General features: G+C 35.1%; 1 protein-coding gene across 2 annotated transcripts in view; it reads left to right on the top strand.

Moving 5' to 3' along the window:
* LOC106061451 (vascular endothelial growth factor receptor 1-like) overlaps nt 1–22,127 on the top strand; it is a 110,615-nt gene that overhangs the window by 74,015 nt on the left and 14,473 nt on the right. For both annotated transcript variants that reach the window (XM_056039030.1, XM_056039029.1), the window contains exons 3-19: nt 7,974–8,102; nt 10,093–10,232; nt 11,058–11,340; nt 11,713–11,810; nt 12,623–12,809; nt 13,883–14,016; nt 14,433–14,610; nt 15,011–15,173; nt 15,440–15,579; nt 15,910–16,052; nt 16,383–16,581; nt 17,616–17,715; nt 18,118–18,315; nt 18,860–18,993; nt 20,262–20,433; nt 21,256–21,362; nt 21,526–21,647. In XM_056039030.1, coding sequence (XP_055895005.1) covers nt 7,974–8,102; nt 10,093–10,232; nt 11,058–11,340; nt 11,713–11,810; nt 12,623–12,809; nt 13,883–14,016; nt 14,433–14,610; nt 15,011–15,173; nt 15,440–15,579; nt 15,910–16,052; nt 16,383–16,581; nt 17,616–17,715; nt 18,118–18,315; nt 18,860–18,993; nt 20,262–20,433; nt 21,256–21,362; nt 21,526–21,647 — 2,627 coding nt within the window. The remainder of the gene's footprint in view (nt 1–7,973; nt 8,103–10,092; nt 10,233–11,057; nt 11,341–11,712; nt 11,811–12,622; nt 12,810–13,882; nt 14,017–14,432; nt 14,611–15,010; nt 15,174–15,439; nt 15,580–15,909; nt 16,053–16,382; nt 16,582–17,615; nt 17,716–18,117; nt 18,316–18,859; nt 18,994–20,261; nt 20,434–21,255; nt 21,363–21,525; nt 21,648–22,127) is intronic.

Genomic DNA, 22,127 nt, shown 5'->3' with positions numbered 1-22,127 from the left:
ACTCTCCCACTTGCTGTGGACGAAAAAAAAAAACACACTAAAATGTAACTGTTATTATCTACCTTGAGTCAAGGATAACTATAGCCGTTTTCACGATCTAAGCCGCAGTGGTTAAATATAACAAAAATATAACAAAAAGGATTTTTTATTCGCAATATTGCCAATATCTACCCAATATGTTTGTTTTTTTTAAAGCTCGCGTATCAAAAAGTACAAGATTATACTTCCGTCCATTTGTAAGCACTATTTAAACTTTTTTGGTGCCTAAATTTCAACAGCACTCCTTGGTGCGTAACTTGCTTTTGTAGACATTCTATAAAAACAATCCTTTTCTGTTTTGTGATATTAAGCAGACATTGACTTACTGCGTCTTTTAGTGTTTAAAAATTGTTTATAAACAAAATGAAATGTAGGTATAACTATAGGCCCTATGATTTTGAGTATTGAGGGTGGCTGAAAAAAAAAATAAATTCTTGGGTGAGAGAGCGCTACGACGCCAGAGGGTTAAAAAGGGCCTGACCCAAAGCAACCTAGAGCTTATGGAATACTCTAATATTGAATTAATATTGACTTCAGAAGACAAAGTAAAGTCACTGATTGCATGCTGAATGATTCGATTGGGCTGAAATATTTATGTGAGAGTTCGATCGAAAGAATGCAAGAATATAAAAGGGCTCCGGCCAAAAAGCATCAATAGAGCCTTTCACATATTTCCATTTAGAGATGAAACAAACACGACACTACTCAGAGATTGTATGTAAATGACGTTATTATCTTCTTTTTTAAAGTAACGTCTGTAATATATAAGATAAGATAATTATGATAATACTATTTTCTAAGGCGTAGAAAGGGAAGAAATAAGCGAATACCGATAGTCGAAATTCACGGGGCAATAGTAGACTTATTTTTTTTGGGAGGGTAGGGGCGTTGTAAAGCGGGCTGCACCAATTAGACGTGCAAAGATACTAACATTCCAGTTTGTGTAAAGGGAGGGCGGGAAGAAAAGTGGTATAGAATTCACCAGAAGTGATTGTGTTTGGGAGGGCGTTTTTAGGCGGGCCGTTCCAATTCAAGTTAACATATTTAAACATCTACTAGAATACACGGGCCAAAAGCGGGATTGTTGAAATGCAGAAAGTTTTATTGAAAGCGCAAAAACAAAAACAAAAAAATAAAACACGTCGGAAGGGGTCCAATTTAACGTAATAGATTCTAGACTTTGCTGGCCAAAGGAATGTGCGGGCGAGCGTTTACTTTTGGGCCTTTATGTTGTTATAGGACAAAGAACGTGAGGGGGTCTATGTCAAAATAAACAATATAACCTGGGAACAAATCAACGGGCGTAGCCGGTGGGTAATGCTAGTAATTTATGTTTTAACAGGATGCTTAACTTTAGAACTGGGTGACTTTCCTTTATGCCCCCCCCTCCCTTTTTTTCCCCACTGCCTCCGGTTCTCTTGTATTTCTTTTTAAGTACTGCTTACCCTACACCTCCCTGCTCTTATTTTCCGCTCTGTTCCTCATAGATCTGCATTTTAGATATGCCATGTAGGCACGTGCTGGCGGCAACCGGCGGAAGTAAACAATAGATTATCTGGCAACCTGCAGCTTTCAACCTTCACCCCGGATGAAAGTGAAACCCCGCCCACTGCAAAAACTCTCGCAAACGAAAAAAAAAAAACAACAACCCCACATGAATCAGAAAATCCTAACAACTGCTTAATTGATGCATCTCGTTTGTACATTTTCCACTGGCTTACTGCGCACACAGTCAGCTCATTTTCACTACATTCTTTGCGTCCCAAATTTGCCTCTACAATTCGGAATTTGTTTTGACATTGCAAGAGGTTCTCAAATGGTTCTTTAAGTGTCGGAAAATTGTTTGCAAAAATTGGGGGTTCAGTGTCGAACTTAGACTGAAAAAGAGGAGAAGGGCGCTTCAGGTGCTACTCGTTCCATTACAGTTCACATTTCCTGACCTTTTTTTTTTTTTTTTTTTTGAGAACTCCGCCTTAAAGCAAACTTGGAATAGATACTGGTTTCCGAAGCGAGCAGTCCAGTGCTCATAGGGGACGAGTGGAAGTTTGTGTCTAGAGTTTTGGTGATGTTTAGTGAGTGAATCTAGAGAGCAGATTCAATATGTGTGGCACATTGTTTCTTCCACCAATACAAACTGCAAACTAATTTGATGGAACACATACTAGGCAAGGTTAATCTTTGGAGGCCTCTAAAATTCAAAGTCATATTCTTGTAATTTTTTTTTTGGTCGCGTCTTATTTGTTGGTATCTCATTCCTTCCTATCCCAAGGATTTTTTGATAACCAATAGTAACTCTGTCTCTCTCTCTCTCTCTCTCTCCATATTACTCTCTATTTCTGTCTGTCTGTCTGTCTCTCTCTCTCTCACTCTCTCTCTGCCTCTCTCTCCATATTTCTCTCTATTTCTGTCTGTCTGTCTCTCTATCTCTCTCTCACTCTCTCTCTCTCTCATTTAACACCAGCAATAGGCACACACAAACATATTGGTCTAAACTGCCCACAGGTTGAGACGTTGTAGGCCAGTGTTCAGGCCTTCTGGTCTTGGATCAATGCATATTGGTCTAAACTGCCCACAGGTTGAGACGTTGTAGGCCAGTGTTCAGGCCTACTGGTCTTGGATCAATGCGTCCCGTTAACGAGCTAACTTGGGTATCAATGGGTTTCATTTCTATATCACAGTTGTTGTTGTTTTTTTTTTTCTTTATTTCTTTATGCAAACTCTGCACTTTCAATCTTGATAAATCAGCAATGCATTTTCTCTAACCGTGAACTTATTCAATATGTTATTTCCTTAGGCGTTATGTGCCCCCCACACACCCCACAGCCATAATATTGCTGCCCTTATCGACTGTCGAAACGCCCCATTCTCTCCCTGATCTAAGAATGTAAAACAACATTTCCTGTTTGCTATTTTGGTAAGTGAGTTCCCTGGCATCCTTCACCTGGGCCCCGACTGAGTGAAGGCAAATAGCCCTGTTGCAATACAAAAGAACGCAGCTGGGTGCCTGGGCATGAAACGCCTGGGGGGGGGGCGGGGGGCATCTTTGGCCTTTAAATACCGGGTCTGCTCTATCCGTTCCTCTTTTTTTTTTTCCCCTCTTGTTCCTTTGGCAAGCTGCAAAGACTTTTTGAAGCTCTTTTAGCTTTAGGGCGGAAGGTGGAGAGGTACTTGTGTGATATGCAATTCAATTTCCTGACACGTTCCTCTGATGTCTTGTTCTGCAGCGTGTGACCTCGCAGCCTGCTCTGTGTCAGCCGCGCTTGTGAGGCAGTCTGATATAAGTAGCATCTTCATACTGATGGGTTGTACAGACCAATCTTCAATGGATGTCTCTTTAAACGATGGAGTGGGCGATTAGCTAAACGAATTCTCAGTTCTCGATATGAGAAATAAGGTTCAGAGGCAGACTGAGTGTCGGAAATTGGCCCTGGTGTTAAGCATAGGTCTACTGTCCGGCCCATGAATCGCTTACAACGCGATGAGCACCCATTCGTAGATCGACCTGTTCTACCACCGATGGCTGCCTGATCGTGCGGTTTGCGCGCTGGACTGTCGTTCGGATTTATCGACGGTCGAGGGTTCAAACCCTGCCCGCTCCCATCCCCCGTCGTCCTGCGGGAGGTTTGGACTAGGAAGTATACTATCTTCAACTCTGAAGGAACATCCGAATTATGTAAAACATTTTACAAACAAACAAAACATTTACCAGACTATAAGACATAAATCATTGTCTGTTAATTGCTTTTTATGTTTAATGGACTGAAGTTCACCAGATTAAGGTCTTCGGGTGAAGGCCGTAAAGGATATAACGGAGAAATGTTGTTGTTGTTGTTGTGGCTGAGGGGTTACGCGCTTGGCTTCCGAACCTGTGGTCCTGGATTCGAATCTCGGTGAAGACTGGGATTTTGAATTTCGGGATTTTAAGGGCGCCCCTGAGTCCACCCAACTCTAATGGGCACCTGATTTTAGTTGGGGAAAGTAAAGTCGGTTGGTCGTTGTGCTGGCAACATGACACCCCGCTCGTTAACCGTTGGCCACAGAGACAGGTCATCTGTCCTACAGATCGCAAGGCCTGAAAGGGAAACCTTTACTTTTAATTTCACACTGTAAAGTTTATCAAAGATCTTTTATAACAATAAAAGCGAAGGCCAATCACAACGATCTGTTGCCTCCTTTAATAAAAAAAGAATAAAATTGTTTACGGGCCATACTGAATTTAAAGTGCCCTATGTAGAGTTTGGCCCCACCGATCATTTGCCCGAATGTCATTATAGTCAGACATGAAAGGTATAAACATAAAGTAAAACGAGTGAAGTGTAAAAAAGACGCCAAGACAGAAAGTAAAACTATTGAATTGTAAAAAAGACGCAAAGACATAAAGTAAAACTATTGAATTGTAAAAAAGACGCAAAGACATAAAGTAAAACTATTGAATTGTAAAAAAGACGCCAAGACAGAAAGTAAAACTATTGAATTGTAAAAAAGACGCAAAGACATAAAGTAAAACTATTGAATTGTAAAAAAGACGCAAAGACATAAAGTAAAACTATTGAATTGTAAAAAAGACGCAAAGACAGAAATAAAACGAGTGAATTGTAAAAAAGACGCAAAGACATAAAGTAAAACTATTGAATTGTAAAAAAGACGCAAAGACAGAAATAAAACGAGTGAATTGTAAAAAAGACGCATAGACATAAAGTAAAACTATTGAATTGTAAAAAAGACGCAAAGACAGAAAGTAAAACTATTGAATTGTAAAAAAGACGCAAAGACAGAAATAAAACGAGTGAATTGTAAAAAAGACACAAAGACAGAAAGTAAAACTATTGAATTGTAAAAAAGACGCCAAGAGAGAAAGTAAAACTATTGAATTGTAAAAAAGACGCAAAGACATAAAGTAAAACTATTGAATTGTAAAAAAGACGCAAAGACATAAAGTAAAACTATTGAATTGTAAAAAAGACGCAAAGACAGAAATAAAACGAGTGAATTGTAAAAAAGACGCAAAGACATAAAGTAAAACTATTGAATTGTAAAAAAGACGCAAAGACATAAAGTAAAACGAGTGAAGTGTAAAAAAGACGCAAAGACAGAAGTAAAACTATTGAATTGTAAAAAAGACGCAAAGACATAAAGTAAAACTATTGAATTGTAAAAAAGACGCAAAGACAGAAATAAAACGAGTGAATTGTAAAAAAGACGCAAAGACATAAAGTAAAACTATTGAATTGTAAAAAAGACGCAAAGACATAAAGTAAAACGAGTGAAGTGTAAAAAAGACGCCAAGACAGAAAGTAAAACTATTGAATTGTAAAAAAGACGCAAAGACATAAAGTAAAACTATTGAATTGTAAAAAAGACGCAAAGACATAAAGTAAAACTATTGAATTGTAAAAAAGACGCAAAGACAGAAATAAAACGAGTGAATTGTAAAAAAGACGCAAAGACATAAAGTAAAACTATTGAATTATAAAAAAGACGCAAAGACATAAAGTAAAACGAGTGAAGTGTAAAAAAGACGCAAAGACAGAAATAAAACGAGTGAATTGTAAAAAAGACACAAAGACAGAAAGTAAAACTATTGAATTGTAAAAAAGACGCAAAGACAGAAAGTAAAACTATTGAAGTGTAAAAAAGACGCAAAGACAGAAAGTAAAACTATTGAATTGTAAAAAAGACGCAAAGACAGAAAGTAAAACGGGGGAAGTGTAAAAAAAGACGCAAAGACAGAAAGTCCAACGGGTGAGTCACAACTGCCAGGCAAAGATAAATGCAGGAAAGTGGTTCGCTGGAAGCATCCGAAATAAAGACAACAAATTAACAGAGCTCACCTGTTCCACAACAGGTAACATTCGAGTCAGGTGACCGGAAGTTATTAAAATGACGTAATTGAAGGGCAAGCCGTGGCGTCCCCTTGCTTGTCAGTTCCGTTTAGTGCACGAAATGCGGCTCAAGTTGCCCGCTCCTATAGACCTACACTCATCTTGGGAAGAAAAATAAAAGCCAATATTTAATTTTCTGGAAAATGAATATACTCCATGAATTGTTGACTTTTGTTGTTGTTGTTACATTCTGTACGAGCTCGCAATGTTTCCCTGTTCTGATTGGCTGTCATGGAATACTCACCGACGTCAGCAGAAGTCTTCATTGGCTTCAAATTAGTCACAGAAATGTATATGTTACTGGTGATAATAGTTTCATTGTATACTAATAAGAGATGCAACGCATACAAGAGAAGACAGTCCTCCGTAACACACGTTTTTAAAACATCTTGCTACTCTTCTCCTTCTCTGCCCTCTCTTTTTATAGGCCACCAACACACACACACACACACACTTTTCTCTTTTTTCAAACACTAACAATGTCGCATGTACTCCCTTACATTTCCTCCCCCCCCCCCCCCACACCAAAAAAAAAATCAGAGTATCGAGTCACAAGTTCTCATTGCACATAAACATTTCCTTTTACTTTATTGATCACTTGTATGTAGATAGATAGATAGACAGACAGACAGACAGACAGACAGGTAGATAGATAGATAGATAGATAGATAGATAGATAGATAGATAGATAGATAGATAGATAGATAGATAGATTGATAGATTGATAGATTGATTGATAGATAGATAGATAGATAGATAGATAGATAGATAGATAGATAGATAGATAGATAGATGATAGATAGATAGATAGATAGATAGATAGATAGATAGAGATAGATTAGATAGATAGATAGATAGATAGATAGATAGATAGATAGAGATAGATTAGATAGATTAGATAGATAGATAGATAGATATAGATAGATTAGATAGATAGATAGATAGATAGATAGATAGATAGATAGATAGATAGATAGATAGAGATAGATTAGATAGATAGATAGATAGATAGATAGATAGATAGATAGATAGATAGATAGATAGATAGATAGATAGATAGATATAGATTAGATAGATAGATAGATAGATAGATAGATAGATAGATAGATAGATAGATATAGATAGATAGATAGATAGACAGACAGACAGACAGACAGACAGACAGACAGATTTAGATTTAGATTTAGATAGATATTATATATATATATATATATATATATATAGAGAGAGAGAGAGAGAGAGAGAGAGAGAGAGAGAGAGAGAGAGAAAGACAGACAGATAGATATATAGACAGACAGATAGATAGACCAGGCAGGCTGGCAGGCAGGCAATTAGACGCGTGAGTTCAAAGTGTGAATTTCGACATTTTCTTGCCAGGAAAAACTATACCACTTCTTGATCTCATTCTTACATATTTATATAGATCTGCGTAGGGACTGTGATTTATCTTACATGAACTCACTCTGGTACACATCTTGTCCACGGTGATTTCTTCCACTTCCCATTGCTGGATCAAGTTGAAGCTTTGCACAATTATTAATTGTCGAAGACAATGCATGAAATCAATCCAGAAAATTAACCTATTCATTAATAATTCAGTGGTAAGAAATTAGTTTTGTTGTATTGGTATCTATAGCAGTGATTATCCGTTTTTTTTTTCCTGATATAAGCTATGCTTTTTAAAAAAGTATATTTTTACATTTAACTTGTTAGTCTTGCACTGCATCATCTTTAATCTTCGGAATCGAAGACATTGCCATTATTATTACACCTTTTCGTTTTACTATCGACCACCGGCGGACTATGGTTATGCCTGCGCTAGATGTGGCAAAATATGTAGGTTGCAGCTGGGGTTGCGTAGCCACGGAAATACTATATTCCTCGTTCCTCTTCGGACTCGAAGACAAGCCTTATTATGGTGTTATGAAATTATGAAAAATAAATTTGAATGTTATTATTTGAATATAAAGTAAGAATGGATTTAATTTTTAATATTACTTGTTTAAAAAACCTGGCCTGATTAAGGAAGTTATGATGTGTCTTTCTCTTCAGGGATGTCAACAATACAATCAGATGCCCTCAGTGACCCAGTTGTAACAGCACCTGTTGATCCACAGCTTGGTCAGTTAGTGAATAATGTTGAACTGGACGAATCACTATCAGTGGATTACAAGGCGGAGAGTAAGTCATTGGCTGGAACTTTCCAGTACTTCTAATGTAATGATCTCTGTGCTGGTCTTTTATTATAATTTTAATTAATTTATTATAAACACTCTAAAGTCTCATGATTAATAGATTATGAATTATGATTATCATTGATTATGATTTATCATAACTAGATCTAAATATAGATCTAACAGTAACAAAAAAAAAACAGTGTACTGGTGTCACCTATCAGTATCACTATTTAGATCTATAAAATATATATATATATAATATTATATATATTAATATATTCTGTTGGGTCAACACACATGATATGTCAACGGACTGTCTCACTCATTTCTCTCTGACTTTGGCCTTAACCTTAGCCTTAAGTAGAATTTCTTTCAGTGATAGAGTGACAGAGTCTAGGCACTTCATTCTTCTATGTTGTCTTCCTGTCACTTTGTCTGTCCGCCTCAGCTTCTAAGTTGTTGTTTTTTCCTTGCACAGGTGTATTCGTCATTATTTGATCATTGTAATAAAAAAAAGAAATCACAGAATTTTAATGTACAAGTACACTGACTAGATCTATACACTTATTTATACAAAAAGATTTCTCCTAAACAAAGACTTGTTACCTAATAGTGTTGAAGCCTTCTCTGCAACAGTCTTTAATCAGTCTTTAATCATTCATGTGAACGCACTTAGCATAAGTGCATGATAATTTGCGCTAGAGTTTTGGTCAGTCTTTGAATATGACAGTTGCCCAGCCCCCAGATACTGCTAAATCTATGCTTAGAACACACTTTGGAGGTCTGAAATGCTTTAAATGCAAAATAAATACTTCAGGGTGGGTCTGTATCAATCGATTGATCTAGCCTTTTCCAGGTCTGTGTGGTCTAGCCTTTTCCAGGCCAGTGTGTTATGAGCCAGCTCTTTCCACCAATCAATGTTTTGAGTCAATTTTTTTTAATGCCAAGGTGCAAGGCAGCTGGGGAGGAGGGTGCAGTTCTATGCCACTGCTCTTTCTTGCCACATCCCTTTCTTTGCCATTAAAACATACCACCCACAAATTTAAGTTTTTATTAATACTGTAGAGTATGAGTGAGTGAGTGCATGTGTTGATAATGTGATTCTGTACACCTGTCTTTTAACTTGCCTTTAATCTGGTTTCTTCCCCTGTCCTTATGTGTAAGACTGTTTCTAACATTGTCTTTTTATGTGAGAGGTTTCTCCCCTTGTCTGTATATCTAAAAGTTAAGTATCTAGTTGTTTTTTTTTTATTATAGTTTAGGTGCATGTACTTACAAGGAACCTTTTCCTCCTAAACAAATTTAATTTTTTAATTTTTTTTTTAATTAAAATTTATTCATTTGGACTTACTTTGGCTTTTTTAAAAAAAATAAGTAAAATTCCCTTTCAGACCTTGCGATCTATAGGGCAGATGATATTAAGGTACTTATTAGAGTTGTGGTGGACTCAGGGGCACCTTAAAAATCCTGAAATTCAAAAGCCCAGTCTTTACTGAGATTAGAACGCAGAACCCCAGGTTTAGAGGCCAATTGTTTAACAACTCAGCCACCATGCCCCCCCTTTTTGGCTATTTGGTGATAGTTAAAGTTAGATTTAAATTGAAACAAATATTACAGTCCAAAATTACTAAGGGAAGTGAACCACCTCAACTTGAAAAATAATAATGGATTGGAGAACAGTTTTTATGTTTCTAACGTGCCTTCAAAAATGAAGATTAGTGTCCTAGTCTAAACCTGTTGCAGAAAACTAGGCCATGGAAGCAGGTAGAATTCAACTTTGTGTCCAATCAGACAAATTGTAGAAAAGTATGTTGTTTATAGAGAGGAGTGATGGCTGTTAGTTTTTTTTTTTTTTTAATAGTACTAGTATTATTGTTTCTCTATATACATCCTATTGTTTGTAACTAACTAAAAACAAAAAAAACAACTTGTTTTCTGTTTCCCTTGAGCACCTCCAGTTCATGGCCAACCCATTCTTGCTTTCAACATTTCAGCGATAAGTACAATGCTGACGCCACAAATCATGTCACCAGAGTCAGAAGTCATCCTGAACGCTAATGACACCTGGAATGTCACTTGTATCGGCAGTAAACATCTTGTTTGGACATGGGAGATAGGAGATGCAGACCCAGTGGTAAGTGGGACAGGGGATACGATCTGTGGTCAACCTTAGGTATTAGCAAATCCAGTGGTAAGTAGACAGGGTCTGTGGTCACCCTTTAGCATTAGCAGACCTGATGGTAAGTGGACAGGATCGGTGGTCATCTTTAGGCATTAGCAGATCTGGTGGTAAGTGGACAGTATCTGAGGTCATCTTTAGGTATTAGCTTTAGGCCTCCACTAAGTGTGAGTTGCAAGTCATTACTAACAAATTTTGGATAATTTTTTTTAAATTATTGATGCATCCGCAAAAGTAATCGGTCCTCCATTTGTTAACTCTTATATTTCACCATAGGTAAGAAGTGGATGCCATAAATAGATATGCTGCTATAGAGTTGTTTTTTTCTTCCGTGCAAATTAAATCCAAATATTTTTTATTTCTTTACTTAGGAATGATTTCATGTGTGCTAGATGTCTAGTTTTTTTGTGGAACACCTATATAGACCTCACAATCAGACACCACCAGAAATCGCCCTCCTGCTGGAGGAAATGTCAAATTTAATATCTCTCTAGGCATGCTTGTCTGGTCTTGGATGGTAACAAGACTTAAATACAGTCTAATCTGGTTAAGCAGACCACTGGTTCATTGGGTCTGCTGCTGGTTCTGACTGAATCCTCAAATACTGAAACAAATCTTATTACACAAGTTGGATACGGTTAATCAGACCAGCTGGTTATTATGACAGAAACAATCTCGGCCCAATGTGATCAGATAACCATATTCAACTGTAGTGTGTTTTTTTACTCTGCTTGCTAAACTGTGTATTTTTTGTCTCTGAAAGCTGTGTTTATGTTTCAGATCAGTACAGTTACATTTGAGGAAACTCTTGTCAACAGAACTGATACAATGCACTTGTACCAGTCAACACTTAGCATCCAAAATGCCCAGTGGTATGACACTAAATATTACACTTGCAAGTACATAGAACATTCAGTGGACTCAGACCCAATGAAAGAAAGTGAGCCATCTGAAAGGTCAGAGATATCTGAAGATTGCAGTGCTCGGCAAAACAAGAGTTCACAAGCACCAACACAGAACAAAGCAAAAACAGCAGAGGCCAAAATTTTTGTCTATGTTAAAAGTTAGTTGTTGTTTTTTTTTGGTTTAAAAAAGTGCAAGTCTCTAAATGTCTAGTATATGTCCATGAAAGAGTCAAAATATGCGTGATATTGTTTAAAATCATGGATTTTTTATATCCTATTCATGTTCATCCATCCCTTGCATTATAAATGTTATCTCTCCTTGTTACTATTGCAAGTTCAGTATTTTCTGGTTTTTTTTCTTATTTGATGAATGTGTAGAGAAGCATCCCTCAGCATCTCAAGACAATCAGATTAGCATCAGAGCAGTTAATGCCACTCAGTTTCATCTTATACTAATATCTTTCTTGGTTTGCCGTTAGCTCATTAATTGTTTTGAAAGATCTGTCACGCTTATTTTGTTTTTATTTCAGACGACATTTACCCTTTCCAAAACCAGTTTTTTTATACCAAGTTAACTTGGTACATGCCCTTGATTATCCCCTGCGGAGTCACTCACCCTGATATCAAAGTAAGTTTGTAGTTAATGTTTAATAGTAGTTTGTTAATTCTTTTTTTTCATTGCAATAGTTTTCTTCTTTATAAGCTAGCATTTTTTTAAATATTATTTTTTAAAGAGTAATTTTTCTTAATAATTTTTTTTCTGAAGAAAACTCTGCCTTTCAAATGTAAGCCAGAATGCAATGCACATTTTGTATTTCAAATGGATTGACCATATCAGTACACTACTGTTTTAATCCTATTGACCAAGTGGTCCAATGTTACTAGATAGGAAAAGCTATATGTAGCATGTAATATTATATTATAAACCAGACTTCCGGTACTTTTTTGTCTGAGTATTTTATTAGTGTTTCTATTGGGTCATTGAGTTGTAGCTTAAAACAGCTGGTCCAACTAATAAAACAGCTGGTCCAACTAATAAAACAGCTGGTCCAACTAAACCATTTCTCAATGCTGAGTTGACATAACATGTGAGCAGACTTGTTTTTAAATAAAAATTAATTTAACTTTTTATTAACAATATATAAACAGCTTTCAACGCCAGTGTAGATGTATGCAGAAGCACAAATAAAATAGTAGTGGAACAATTTAAACAAAATACAGCTCACTTTAAACTCTATATGTCACTCATCTCATGTATCTACCACTTTCACTCTAGCAGGACCCCTATATATAAGAAAATTGTATTTTCTATACAGTTTTTTTGTAACTCCTGCAACATCAGGTTTTAAAATCCCCCTATATTAGCGTTAGGATAGCGTCATCAAAATGTTTCTATTCCTATCATTGTACAACTCATTTCTTAACATTTTTCTTTCAAAGGTGGAGCTCTTAGTAAATAACAAAGAGTATCACACTGGGAAAAGTGAGGTAGAATTTAACCCTAAGATTGGTTTCATCGTCCACATTCCAACTTGGGATTTCTTGGATGGTACCTACTGTAAGGCAGTTGGCTTTCCTAACATAAAAAGGAGAATACATATGCATCTGTATGATAACCATGTAGATAGTAAGTTTAAATAGTATTGTCAAAATTGCTTTCAGATAAATGCATTGTTTTGTATTCTTTAATCTGCTAACTTGGGACATTCTGAGATTCCATTTTGGGGTATTTTAATTTAATAAATGGTGTGTAAAGACCAAATCACAAAAGAATAGATTAGAAACAGGGTTACTACAGCAATTGAACCCACGATGACCTGCTAACTATTGTAAAAACGGAAACTAAAACTCAAAAGTTATATTACAAGGTCTTTGGGGCTTACAAAGACCTTCCTTCAGCAAACAGTACCAGGAAAAAGGAGAAGAGGCAGACAGAGAAAATGATAAGAAGACAACATAAAAGAATGGAGGGGCCTGCAATTGAATGAGGTTCTGTCAATGTCAAAAGTCAGAGAGGAATGGACGGTTGACAAAACCTGTGTGGTGCCCCAACTGTCCAACAGATTACGGGATAGATGAGGTGGTGAACCATTTACATTTTTGTGTTGCAGCATTGTAAGGTGTTTTTTTTATTTTTTTTTGGCTATTGATCGTGCGGTATGCACACTGGACTGTTGTTCTGGCTTCTTGGTGGTCCTGGGTACATACCCTGACTACTGCCATCCCCCGTCCTTCTGACTAGGAAATAAATTATCTTCAGATGGAAAGGATTATCCAAAACATGTAACACATTTTGCAAACAAAGCTCATTTCAATACCAATACTGTCTTTAAAATAGTCTTGTAAAGTTAGCTACAGTAAGATAGGACAATTTCTAAGCTCCGGGCATGAAACTGAAGAAGCTGTGTTGTTAACCTTTGATTAGGAACCTCTAACGTCCATGTATTTGTTGTCAATTCAAGCACCGTTGCTGCTGTTGTTGTTGTTGTGTTATGTAATAAGAAATAGAAGCTAATGGAAAGTTAGTCAACTAGCAAAAGTTTTTTTTTTTTATTTTTAGCATTATATGTGCAGTGAAAGTCAGTAGATTTGAAATAAGTAGACATTTCAAGCCATGCTGGATCTGGAAATATTCTGTCATTTTTACATTGAGAGATGTTGTGCCCTAAAGCAAATTGTTTTTTTGTTGTTTTTTTTTAGGTAGGCCTCCTGTGCCTTTTATGAGAGCGTCAAAGTACAATTTGAAAAAGGGAGAAACCTTGACTCTAGAATGTTCTGTTAAAGTCAATAAAGATACAGTTGTTATGATGGCCTTCAACTACCAAAAAAAAGGAGTAAGTTTTCTCTCCTGATAATTACCATGCATAAATCTTAATATAACCAGAAATCACTTATTTTCTACTGTTCTCAGAAATAGTTATATAAAAAAATGTTCATTTCTTTCCCAATGACATAGATATTAATGCAATATTAGTCTACATCCTTTTTAGTTCATCAGGAGATATATAAATATTTTTCAACATTTGTTTTTCAACTTGTTGACAACTTTCTCTGTTTGTGTGTAAAATTATCATCTAGATCAGTGGTTCCCAAACTTTTTTGTCTCGTAGACCCCTTGGAAGTCTTCGTAGACCCCTGGGGGGTCTACATAGACCACTTTGGGAATCACTGATCTAGATAAACAATTTGTTTGACATAGTTCCAGCAAATACTCTTTCCTGGTTCATGCAAAGATTGTTTTTGCCAACAGATGGACCCTCGTTTTGTTGAATCCTTGCCCTTGCGAGAGAACTATCTACAATTAGATCAGATTATTCACACTATGAATGTGACTGATATCCAGGTGGAAGACTCTGGTTATTACTGCTGCAACACGACCAAAAATTCAAAGATCTATGAAGTGACATCTGTGTACATAACAGTTTATGGTGTGTGTGTGTTTCTTTTTTAATGTGTCAGACATTTTTCATAAGTAGAAATTATTAGATCTTTCATCGAACCCCTCGCTTGACTGCTGTGGTTGACTTTGGGCAAGTGCGGAAGGTTGAAAGTTTTGATAGTTCAAAAAGCATAGCCTCTGGTCACGCAGCCATATATCAAATTCACCCTTTTAAAACTTTACTTTTATCTTAGTTGTTTGTTTTTTTTCTTGATTTCTAGAATAGCAAACTTTTTTTTTAAGCCATGCTTTTTCAATTAGTCTTGTTATTGAAACCATTTTAACTTTGCATTATATATATAAAACATAAGAATAGGTATGATAGAAGTTCACAAGATGAAGTATTTATTGTGTCTATATAGTAACTCTTGATTTTATACTGTGACCAGATAAACCGATTTTAAAGTTAACGCCTGAGTACCCAGTCATAACAACGATGGACAATGCTTTTGCCTCACGTATCTCTGTCTTCATCTTAGCAGTCCCAACACCAGTCATCGAATGGTATTTTGATGGGAAAAAAGTGGAGAATCAACCACCTTTTCTTTATGTGTAAGATTTGTTTTGTCAATTTTTATAAAGAATCTTTTAAAAAAAAAGTTGTTATGAAACCATATTGACATATTTTCTTAGCAGTTAATCGTCTTTTTGCTATTATCTTTCTGCATCGGTTGCGCAACGTACCCAAATACTTTGTGAAACTGCACAATTTTTAAACAAATGTTTTACTTTATAATATTTAAATGTTGTTTTTTTGGGGTTACTGCATATGATTTTCAGCATTTGACCACCTTGAAACCATTGTAATTCTATTACAGAAGTCAAACTCAGGAGCAGACTAACCTACTCATCTACTCGCCAAAAACTGAAAATAGTGGCCTGTATTTTGTCAGGGGAAAGACAGTGATGGACAACATGACAGTGGAAACTGAAGTCAACATCACATTGATTGTATTTGGTAATTTTGGTTTTTAACATTGTTAAACTAAGGTTCAAGATGATTCTTTTTACTAATTAGACTATAAGACAAGGAGGGTGTAGGGGCAGAGTGGTAAAACCAAGAAAGCTTGAGTTTGAATCTCAGTGGAGACTGGGATTTTGAGATTATTAGGACACAATTACAGACACGACAGCTAAAATGACAGTTAATCTAAACAAGATCTGAAAGGGAAACTTTTTTTTAAGGCCTGTGTCAATAATTAAATAGAATTTCTGGGACGTTTAGGGTCCATCTGACAACATGACACCTAGAAATGTATTATTTTTTCTTCGTCTTTTATTTTTCAAGGAAAACCCAATGTGGCAATCAAGGCCGTGTCAAACAATGAAAAACACCAACAGAATTTTGTCACATTTAAAAAAGACAGTTTGATGAAGATATTTTGTAAGGTCAAAGGTCATCCAGAGAGTAATTTTCTGTGGTACTTTCAGGTCAGTTCTTTGTAAGAAACTTATTGCCCTTTGATTTCATAGTTTATAGAGAACTAAATATTAAAAGAAGAACAGGATTGAAAGGACAGTCACATAAACCAGTGGTGTATCGTTCATGATTTAGAAGCTTCACTGAAATGAACAACAAAAGGGGAAAGGCAGTCTAAAAAGAATTTTGAATTTAATTTGCATATTTATGATAAAGATGTATTCATCGTTACCTGCTTGTGAGGGTTTCACTTTTATCCAGAAAAAAAAAATGAGAACAAATTTTTTTAAAGTTTCTTCTTCGAGAGCTAACATTTTTTTCTCTGTTTCGCTGTTTTACAGCCATGTAAGCCACCAAGGTGTTCGGTAAATGAGAGCAGCTGGGAGGAAGTGAACTTTGACACTTATGGAGCATCCATCAAAAACTATGGAGAGCATATACATGAGCTTTTGATTTATGCTAAGACTACGGGCTACTATAAATGCTTTGCTGAAAATAAATATGGCAACTCCAGTGCTGTCTTATTAACAGTTGTTACAGGTAGGACATTAACAAACATGTTTTTACCTAAGTATTCATTAGAGAATTACTCTAGCATTAAAACAAATAAAGAAATTTTTTTTTTGGAAGAGAATTCTTGTTCAAAGCAATCCATTCTCTTATTTCAGATAGATGATGTTCATCAATTAATTTGATAAAATTTCAAAAAAAATATTTTTTTAGAATCATTCACAGTTATCGCAGTTTTATACTTGTTATAACCGCTGACACCTACGCTCTTCTTAGTTGAAAATGGAATGTCTACATTTGGGAACTTGCAAAATTTAATTTTTAAAATGCGTTTTCTAGTTTAATGTATAAAATATGGCTTCCTTAGTCACAAAAGCTGGGCATTAGCAATGGTTAAATGTTGCCCACACAGCAGTTCCTCCCCCCCCCCCCTCCATGCTACTGGAACAGCTGGTGCTAGTCATGGTATTGCAGGATCTGTCAGGTTGTAGCACTGTGTGTTGCAAGCTGCCTAAAGGTCACCTGTTCATGGTGCTTATTCATCAATAACTCCTAAAGTCTTTCTTGTGCCTTGGATATATGTGCAAGGCAGCAGAGGTTTGGATTCAAGAGTTTTCCTTCTCCTAGCCTGCCCAAGCTACCAAGCTCGGCCTGCTCGTAGCTTCCTGGTTTTGATGCCAGTTGCTCACCTTTACCCCCTTCTCCTGTTATGATAAATTTCACTAGACCCGCTATCTGAGTCACATGTGAAAGCCAGGAGTCGGACTGATTGTCAGAGGCTATTTGAAACATGTGCATTATGTGCAAGTAAAATAGCTAACTAATAGTTAACATTAATGATGTGTCCATATGAGGTATACAATGAAAAGGAATGTAGACTGTAGCCTAGTCTTAGAAGACAGCTTTTCTTTCTGTTCATTACTTGTTGATGTGAATGATCAATGCAGTGAGGATTAATTACACTCAATATTTTGTTTACATACATGAACATTTTTGTTGTCAGAAGTTTATACAAGCATGAAACTAGCTTTAAAATAATTTTAAGTAATTTTAAACTCTTGCAGATGAACGAGGTTCCCTGTCAGTAACAGACAATGCTACTCGGCAACTCGTTCCAGGAGACAGCTTGCAAGTTGTTTGTACAGCCAATATTTGGTTATATAGGTCAGTCATTTCAAAACACCTAAGTCGCTATATATATGTAGCTAAAGCAACAATAGATAGATACTAGTTTTGTCTGTCATTTTTCTTATTGTCAAGGAATATACAATTGTTGTCCAACTTGGCAACACAAGTGACTTAAAAGTGTCTAGTGCATTAAGTATAATAATTTTATGGCAGATGCCTGGGTTTTTAATCTAAATCTTCTTGTGTTCATTTCTAATTAGATTAGTTTATTCCCCTTGTGTAAGCCAAATAGAAAATGTTCTACTTGAAATTTAATTATGGCAGGAAATTATAATAAGTTTAATAGAATTTTTTAATTTCAAACATGCTGTTATCCTTAAAATTCTCATCATTTTTAGGGTGTTACATTCTTAAATAAATATTAAATATTTTTGGCAGTTCTGTAAATTTTATCCATGGCCTGAGCAAGTCCAACAAATTTGGTGGAGGGTTGAGTAACCAGTCAGGACTAAACTACAACACCTCAATCACAAGTGCTCCAAACTCTCATGCAAACATCACAGACATGGACTATGATGGGGATGTCCAAGATACAACTCCAGCAGCTCATACTGTACCGGAAGTGTTTTTTAACAGGTTAATAGTTTCAGGTTTTTTTTTCTGGTTAATATTTTTAATTTTTCTCAGTTCCTTTTCTACTATCATGTGAAGTATGAATCAGAAAGATCACTTTCTTTCCTTGTGCCACTAGAGCATGGAGCAGGTTGCCTTAATCAGCTTGGAAAATACATGACTTAGTAGAGTTAAATTGTAATATAAGTCTCTATTTAGAAGAGTTTAAGTTTCTTCTTTTAACCTGATAATAATAACCTCAAGGTCAATTTCCCAAGTTCTGTAACCATAAGTTACTAGAGTGTCTAAGCCAACTGATTAACTGCCTTGACCAGGACCCATTTTATTGAATGTAAATCTAAAATAACAACTCTAATCAGAAGTTTATCTCAAGACCCTCATTTTAATCAGTTAATAGTTTATATGAAGTTTATAGTACACTAAGACTAATGCTAAAACTAAAAGCTATAAGTAGCAATTTTTTGAACATTGTTTTCATCACTCTCTGTGAGTTTTTGTTGTGATTAGTGAAATAAATGATCATGAAATGTTTTCTGGACTGAACCAGGACTGATGATCTATTGGTTGTGACCATGGTGTGGCCCACCTTGAAAGATTCTGACGCTGGCATGTACTTCTGTGAGGCTCTATCCACCATAGAAAATGTTTCTCATGCAGTCAATTATCAGCTGTCTTTACATGGTAAGTTTAGTTATGCATTACTTTCTCAGACTTTAATCCTCCCAGGCTGTTTGAGACAATGAGCAACAAGTAGTCTCAATTTAGATTTGTCACTAGTGATTGGCCGAATCATCACACCAAGTTTATGGTTTTTAAGGGAAGGTATCCTTGAAAATCTTATTTTTGTTATTTCTAAAGCTAGGCCTTTGAAATTTGTTATGGTAACATATAATGATATTCTAAAATAAATAATGCTAAAAAAAAAGTTTTTTTTAATGATGGTAGCCATGGTAACGGTGGCCATATTGTTTATTGTATACAAATTAAAACTCTGAATTTTGTAAAAACTATTGATCAGAAATACATGAAATTGAATTAAAAGATAAGAAAAAAAGATCCTCTAAATTAATACAACGTTAGCATTAAAGATTTAAGTATGTTAAATTTTTTACACATTTTTGTATTTTAAGTATATTTTAGACCTAAAAAAACAGGATAAATATTAATTAAAATTACTTTTTAAAAAAAAGTAAATAAAATATTGAATAAAAAACATCATTGTATGAGTAAAGTAAATGGTGTCTTTAAGAAGTGTTTCAAATTTCATTAAAATCCATCAAGTAGTTTCCTAGTAAGGCATAATGACATAAGCAAAAACTAACATTTTGAGAAAAATGAGTTTAAAGTATAAATTTTATTAAGATTCTGTCTCATAGCCCTTACAAAAACATTTTAAAAACATGTTTTAGACACAGATTTAAGCAATAAAAATGATTGTAATGTAAAGAAAAATGATTGATCTACTTAATTATGTTATTAGTTAAAAATCAATATCCTAGACCTAAAACTCGATTTTCTCTAGGGATACCTCCCCTTAAATCTACCATGAAGGTGTGGTGCCATGTTATACATTTCCAAATTTCTGATTTTTGTCTGGACGTCATTGAGGTCTTGGAGTATTTGCTTCACCTTGTCTTAGGAACATGTTTAGTGACTTTCATGCAATGTTTCGTCACGTCTATGCTAAGCGGACCTATTTAGCTGAAAGTCACTAAATTATCAAACTATAAATTCAATGTTTGAATGTTCTAAAAAATATCAAATTAGATTTTGAATGCTGCGATGGGTTTTATAGTAAAAGCTAAAAGATTGGGTCAATGTTTTAAAAAAATGTCTTTGATTGAGGATAAAGCCATACGCATAATTGTAATGAATATAATTACACTTCATCACTTTCTGAATGCTGTGTCTGCAATGGTTTTAACACATTATGTATTTATTTCCTGTAGCCATCAAGAAACCTGAGATCAGGGAGGAAACTAAGGGCTCAAGGAGGATAAGCATTGGTTCTAATGCAGCATTTCAATGTAGCATCACAGGCTTACCTCCCCCAACCATCACTTGGTTCAAAGATGGGAAGCCTCTGCTCCTTAATGACAACCATGCTTTAAGAGACTTTAGGTCAGTGACTTACAGTATAGATTTCAAATTAGCTATTTTCAATAGGGCCTTAGTGTCACCTAGGGAGCCTCTGTTTTTTTTTTTTTTTGTTTTTTTTTTCTTTCAAATAGAGCATGGGCTTTAGAAGCCACACTTTTTTGTTTTCCTTGCCGAGAGGTTTTACATTCATCTATCATGATTATTGTTGTACAACAAAGAAAAATCCTTATATAGTCATTTCCTATAATTATATTGGTACAAAACTTATTGGCTTTTTTTTTATTTAGCAAATTCTCGTTAATTTTTTTCTGTTAAGATTTTTTTTTTTTTGTTTTGGGTGGCTGTCTGAATGTTTGGTTATGCATTTCTGACCCTAATCATGATATGATGTCATAATGTCCCCTGCTGTTAGAGCTAAGATTAATCATCCTTTTTTTTCTGAAGCACATTTTTAACTTATAAACTGAAAACAAATGTAAGGAATTGTTTTACTATTGACAATCTTAATCATAATAAAAACATAACATTTCTATTGACAATCTTAATCATAATATAAAAATAACATTTCTATTGACAGTCTTAATCATAATATAAACATAACATTTCTATTGACAGTCTTAATCATAATATAAACATAACATTTCTATTGACAGTCTTAATCATAATATAAACATAACATTTTTGTTGACAGTCTTAATCATAATATAAACATAACATTTCTATTGAAAGTCTTAATCATAATATAAATATAAAATTTCTAGTGACAATCTTAATCATAATATAAATATAAAATTTCTAGTGACAATCTTAATCATAATATAATCATAACATTTCTGTTGACAGTCTAACAATCAAAAATGCCTCTAAGGAAGATGAAGGAAGCTATCAGTGCATGGGAAGTAACATTGGTGGCTCAGTCTGGAGTAGCAACATGACTTTACATGTTGGGGGTAAGGAAAGATCTCAGTTTAGTTAATCAGGTTATTATTATTGTGTAATACTTAGAGACACTTTTTCTCACACAATGTCTTATAGCACAAAATTATTAACCTGTGATTAATTTAATGTTGATAAAGTTAAGTTTGGATTGTTTTTTTAATTTGACTTTTATAGAAGTGCCACAACGTGCCAGTTTCTCGGCTACCTACATTGGGATTATCACCAGCATAGTTGTTGTCATTGTCATCATATTTATCCTAGTCATCATCAAAATCAAACGGAGTAAAGCTGGATTTGTAAGTAACAGCTTAGATTTGTTTTGGGTAATTGCTAACAATGTCCTTTCTCGCTGGAAGGGATTTCTGAGAGATGTGTCCCCAGGTCTGTCCCTAAAACTCGTAGATGTGGAAGTTGTCATTTTTGTGGTGCTACTTTTGTTTTGTCCACCTTTTTTTTTCTTGGCCCCGCCTCTTGCTGATATCTTGCGTGTCTGCCTAAAGATTTGGTATAGGAATATCTTGATGTGACAGTTCAACTTTATTAAAATCTTTTATCATTGAAAATCTAAAAAGTTACAAAGTTTGATTAGACACCGATACTTGACATAGTGTAGTGAAACATAGTTATGTCTATCAGCAATAGTTATAGAAATACTAAATATATGTTGTTGTTTTTTTATTATTATTTTTTTTTACGTAACTTTTATTTGATGGCACTAAAAAGGGAAATTAAAATGATCAAATCCCCAGCATACAAAAGGATATAGGGTCACTTTT

Source organism: Biomphalaria glabrata, chromosome 8 (genome assembly GCF_947242115.1).
Source record: "Biomphalaria glabrata chromosome 8, xgBioGlab47.1, whole genome shotgun sequence".
NCBI lineage: Eukaryota > Metazoa > Mollusca > Gastropoda > Planorbidae > Biomphalaria > Biomphalaria glabrata.
The sequence above is the reverse complement of the archived record's forward strand: the minus strand, read 5'-3'. Positions and strand labels throughout refer to the sequence as shown.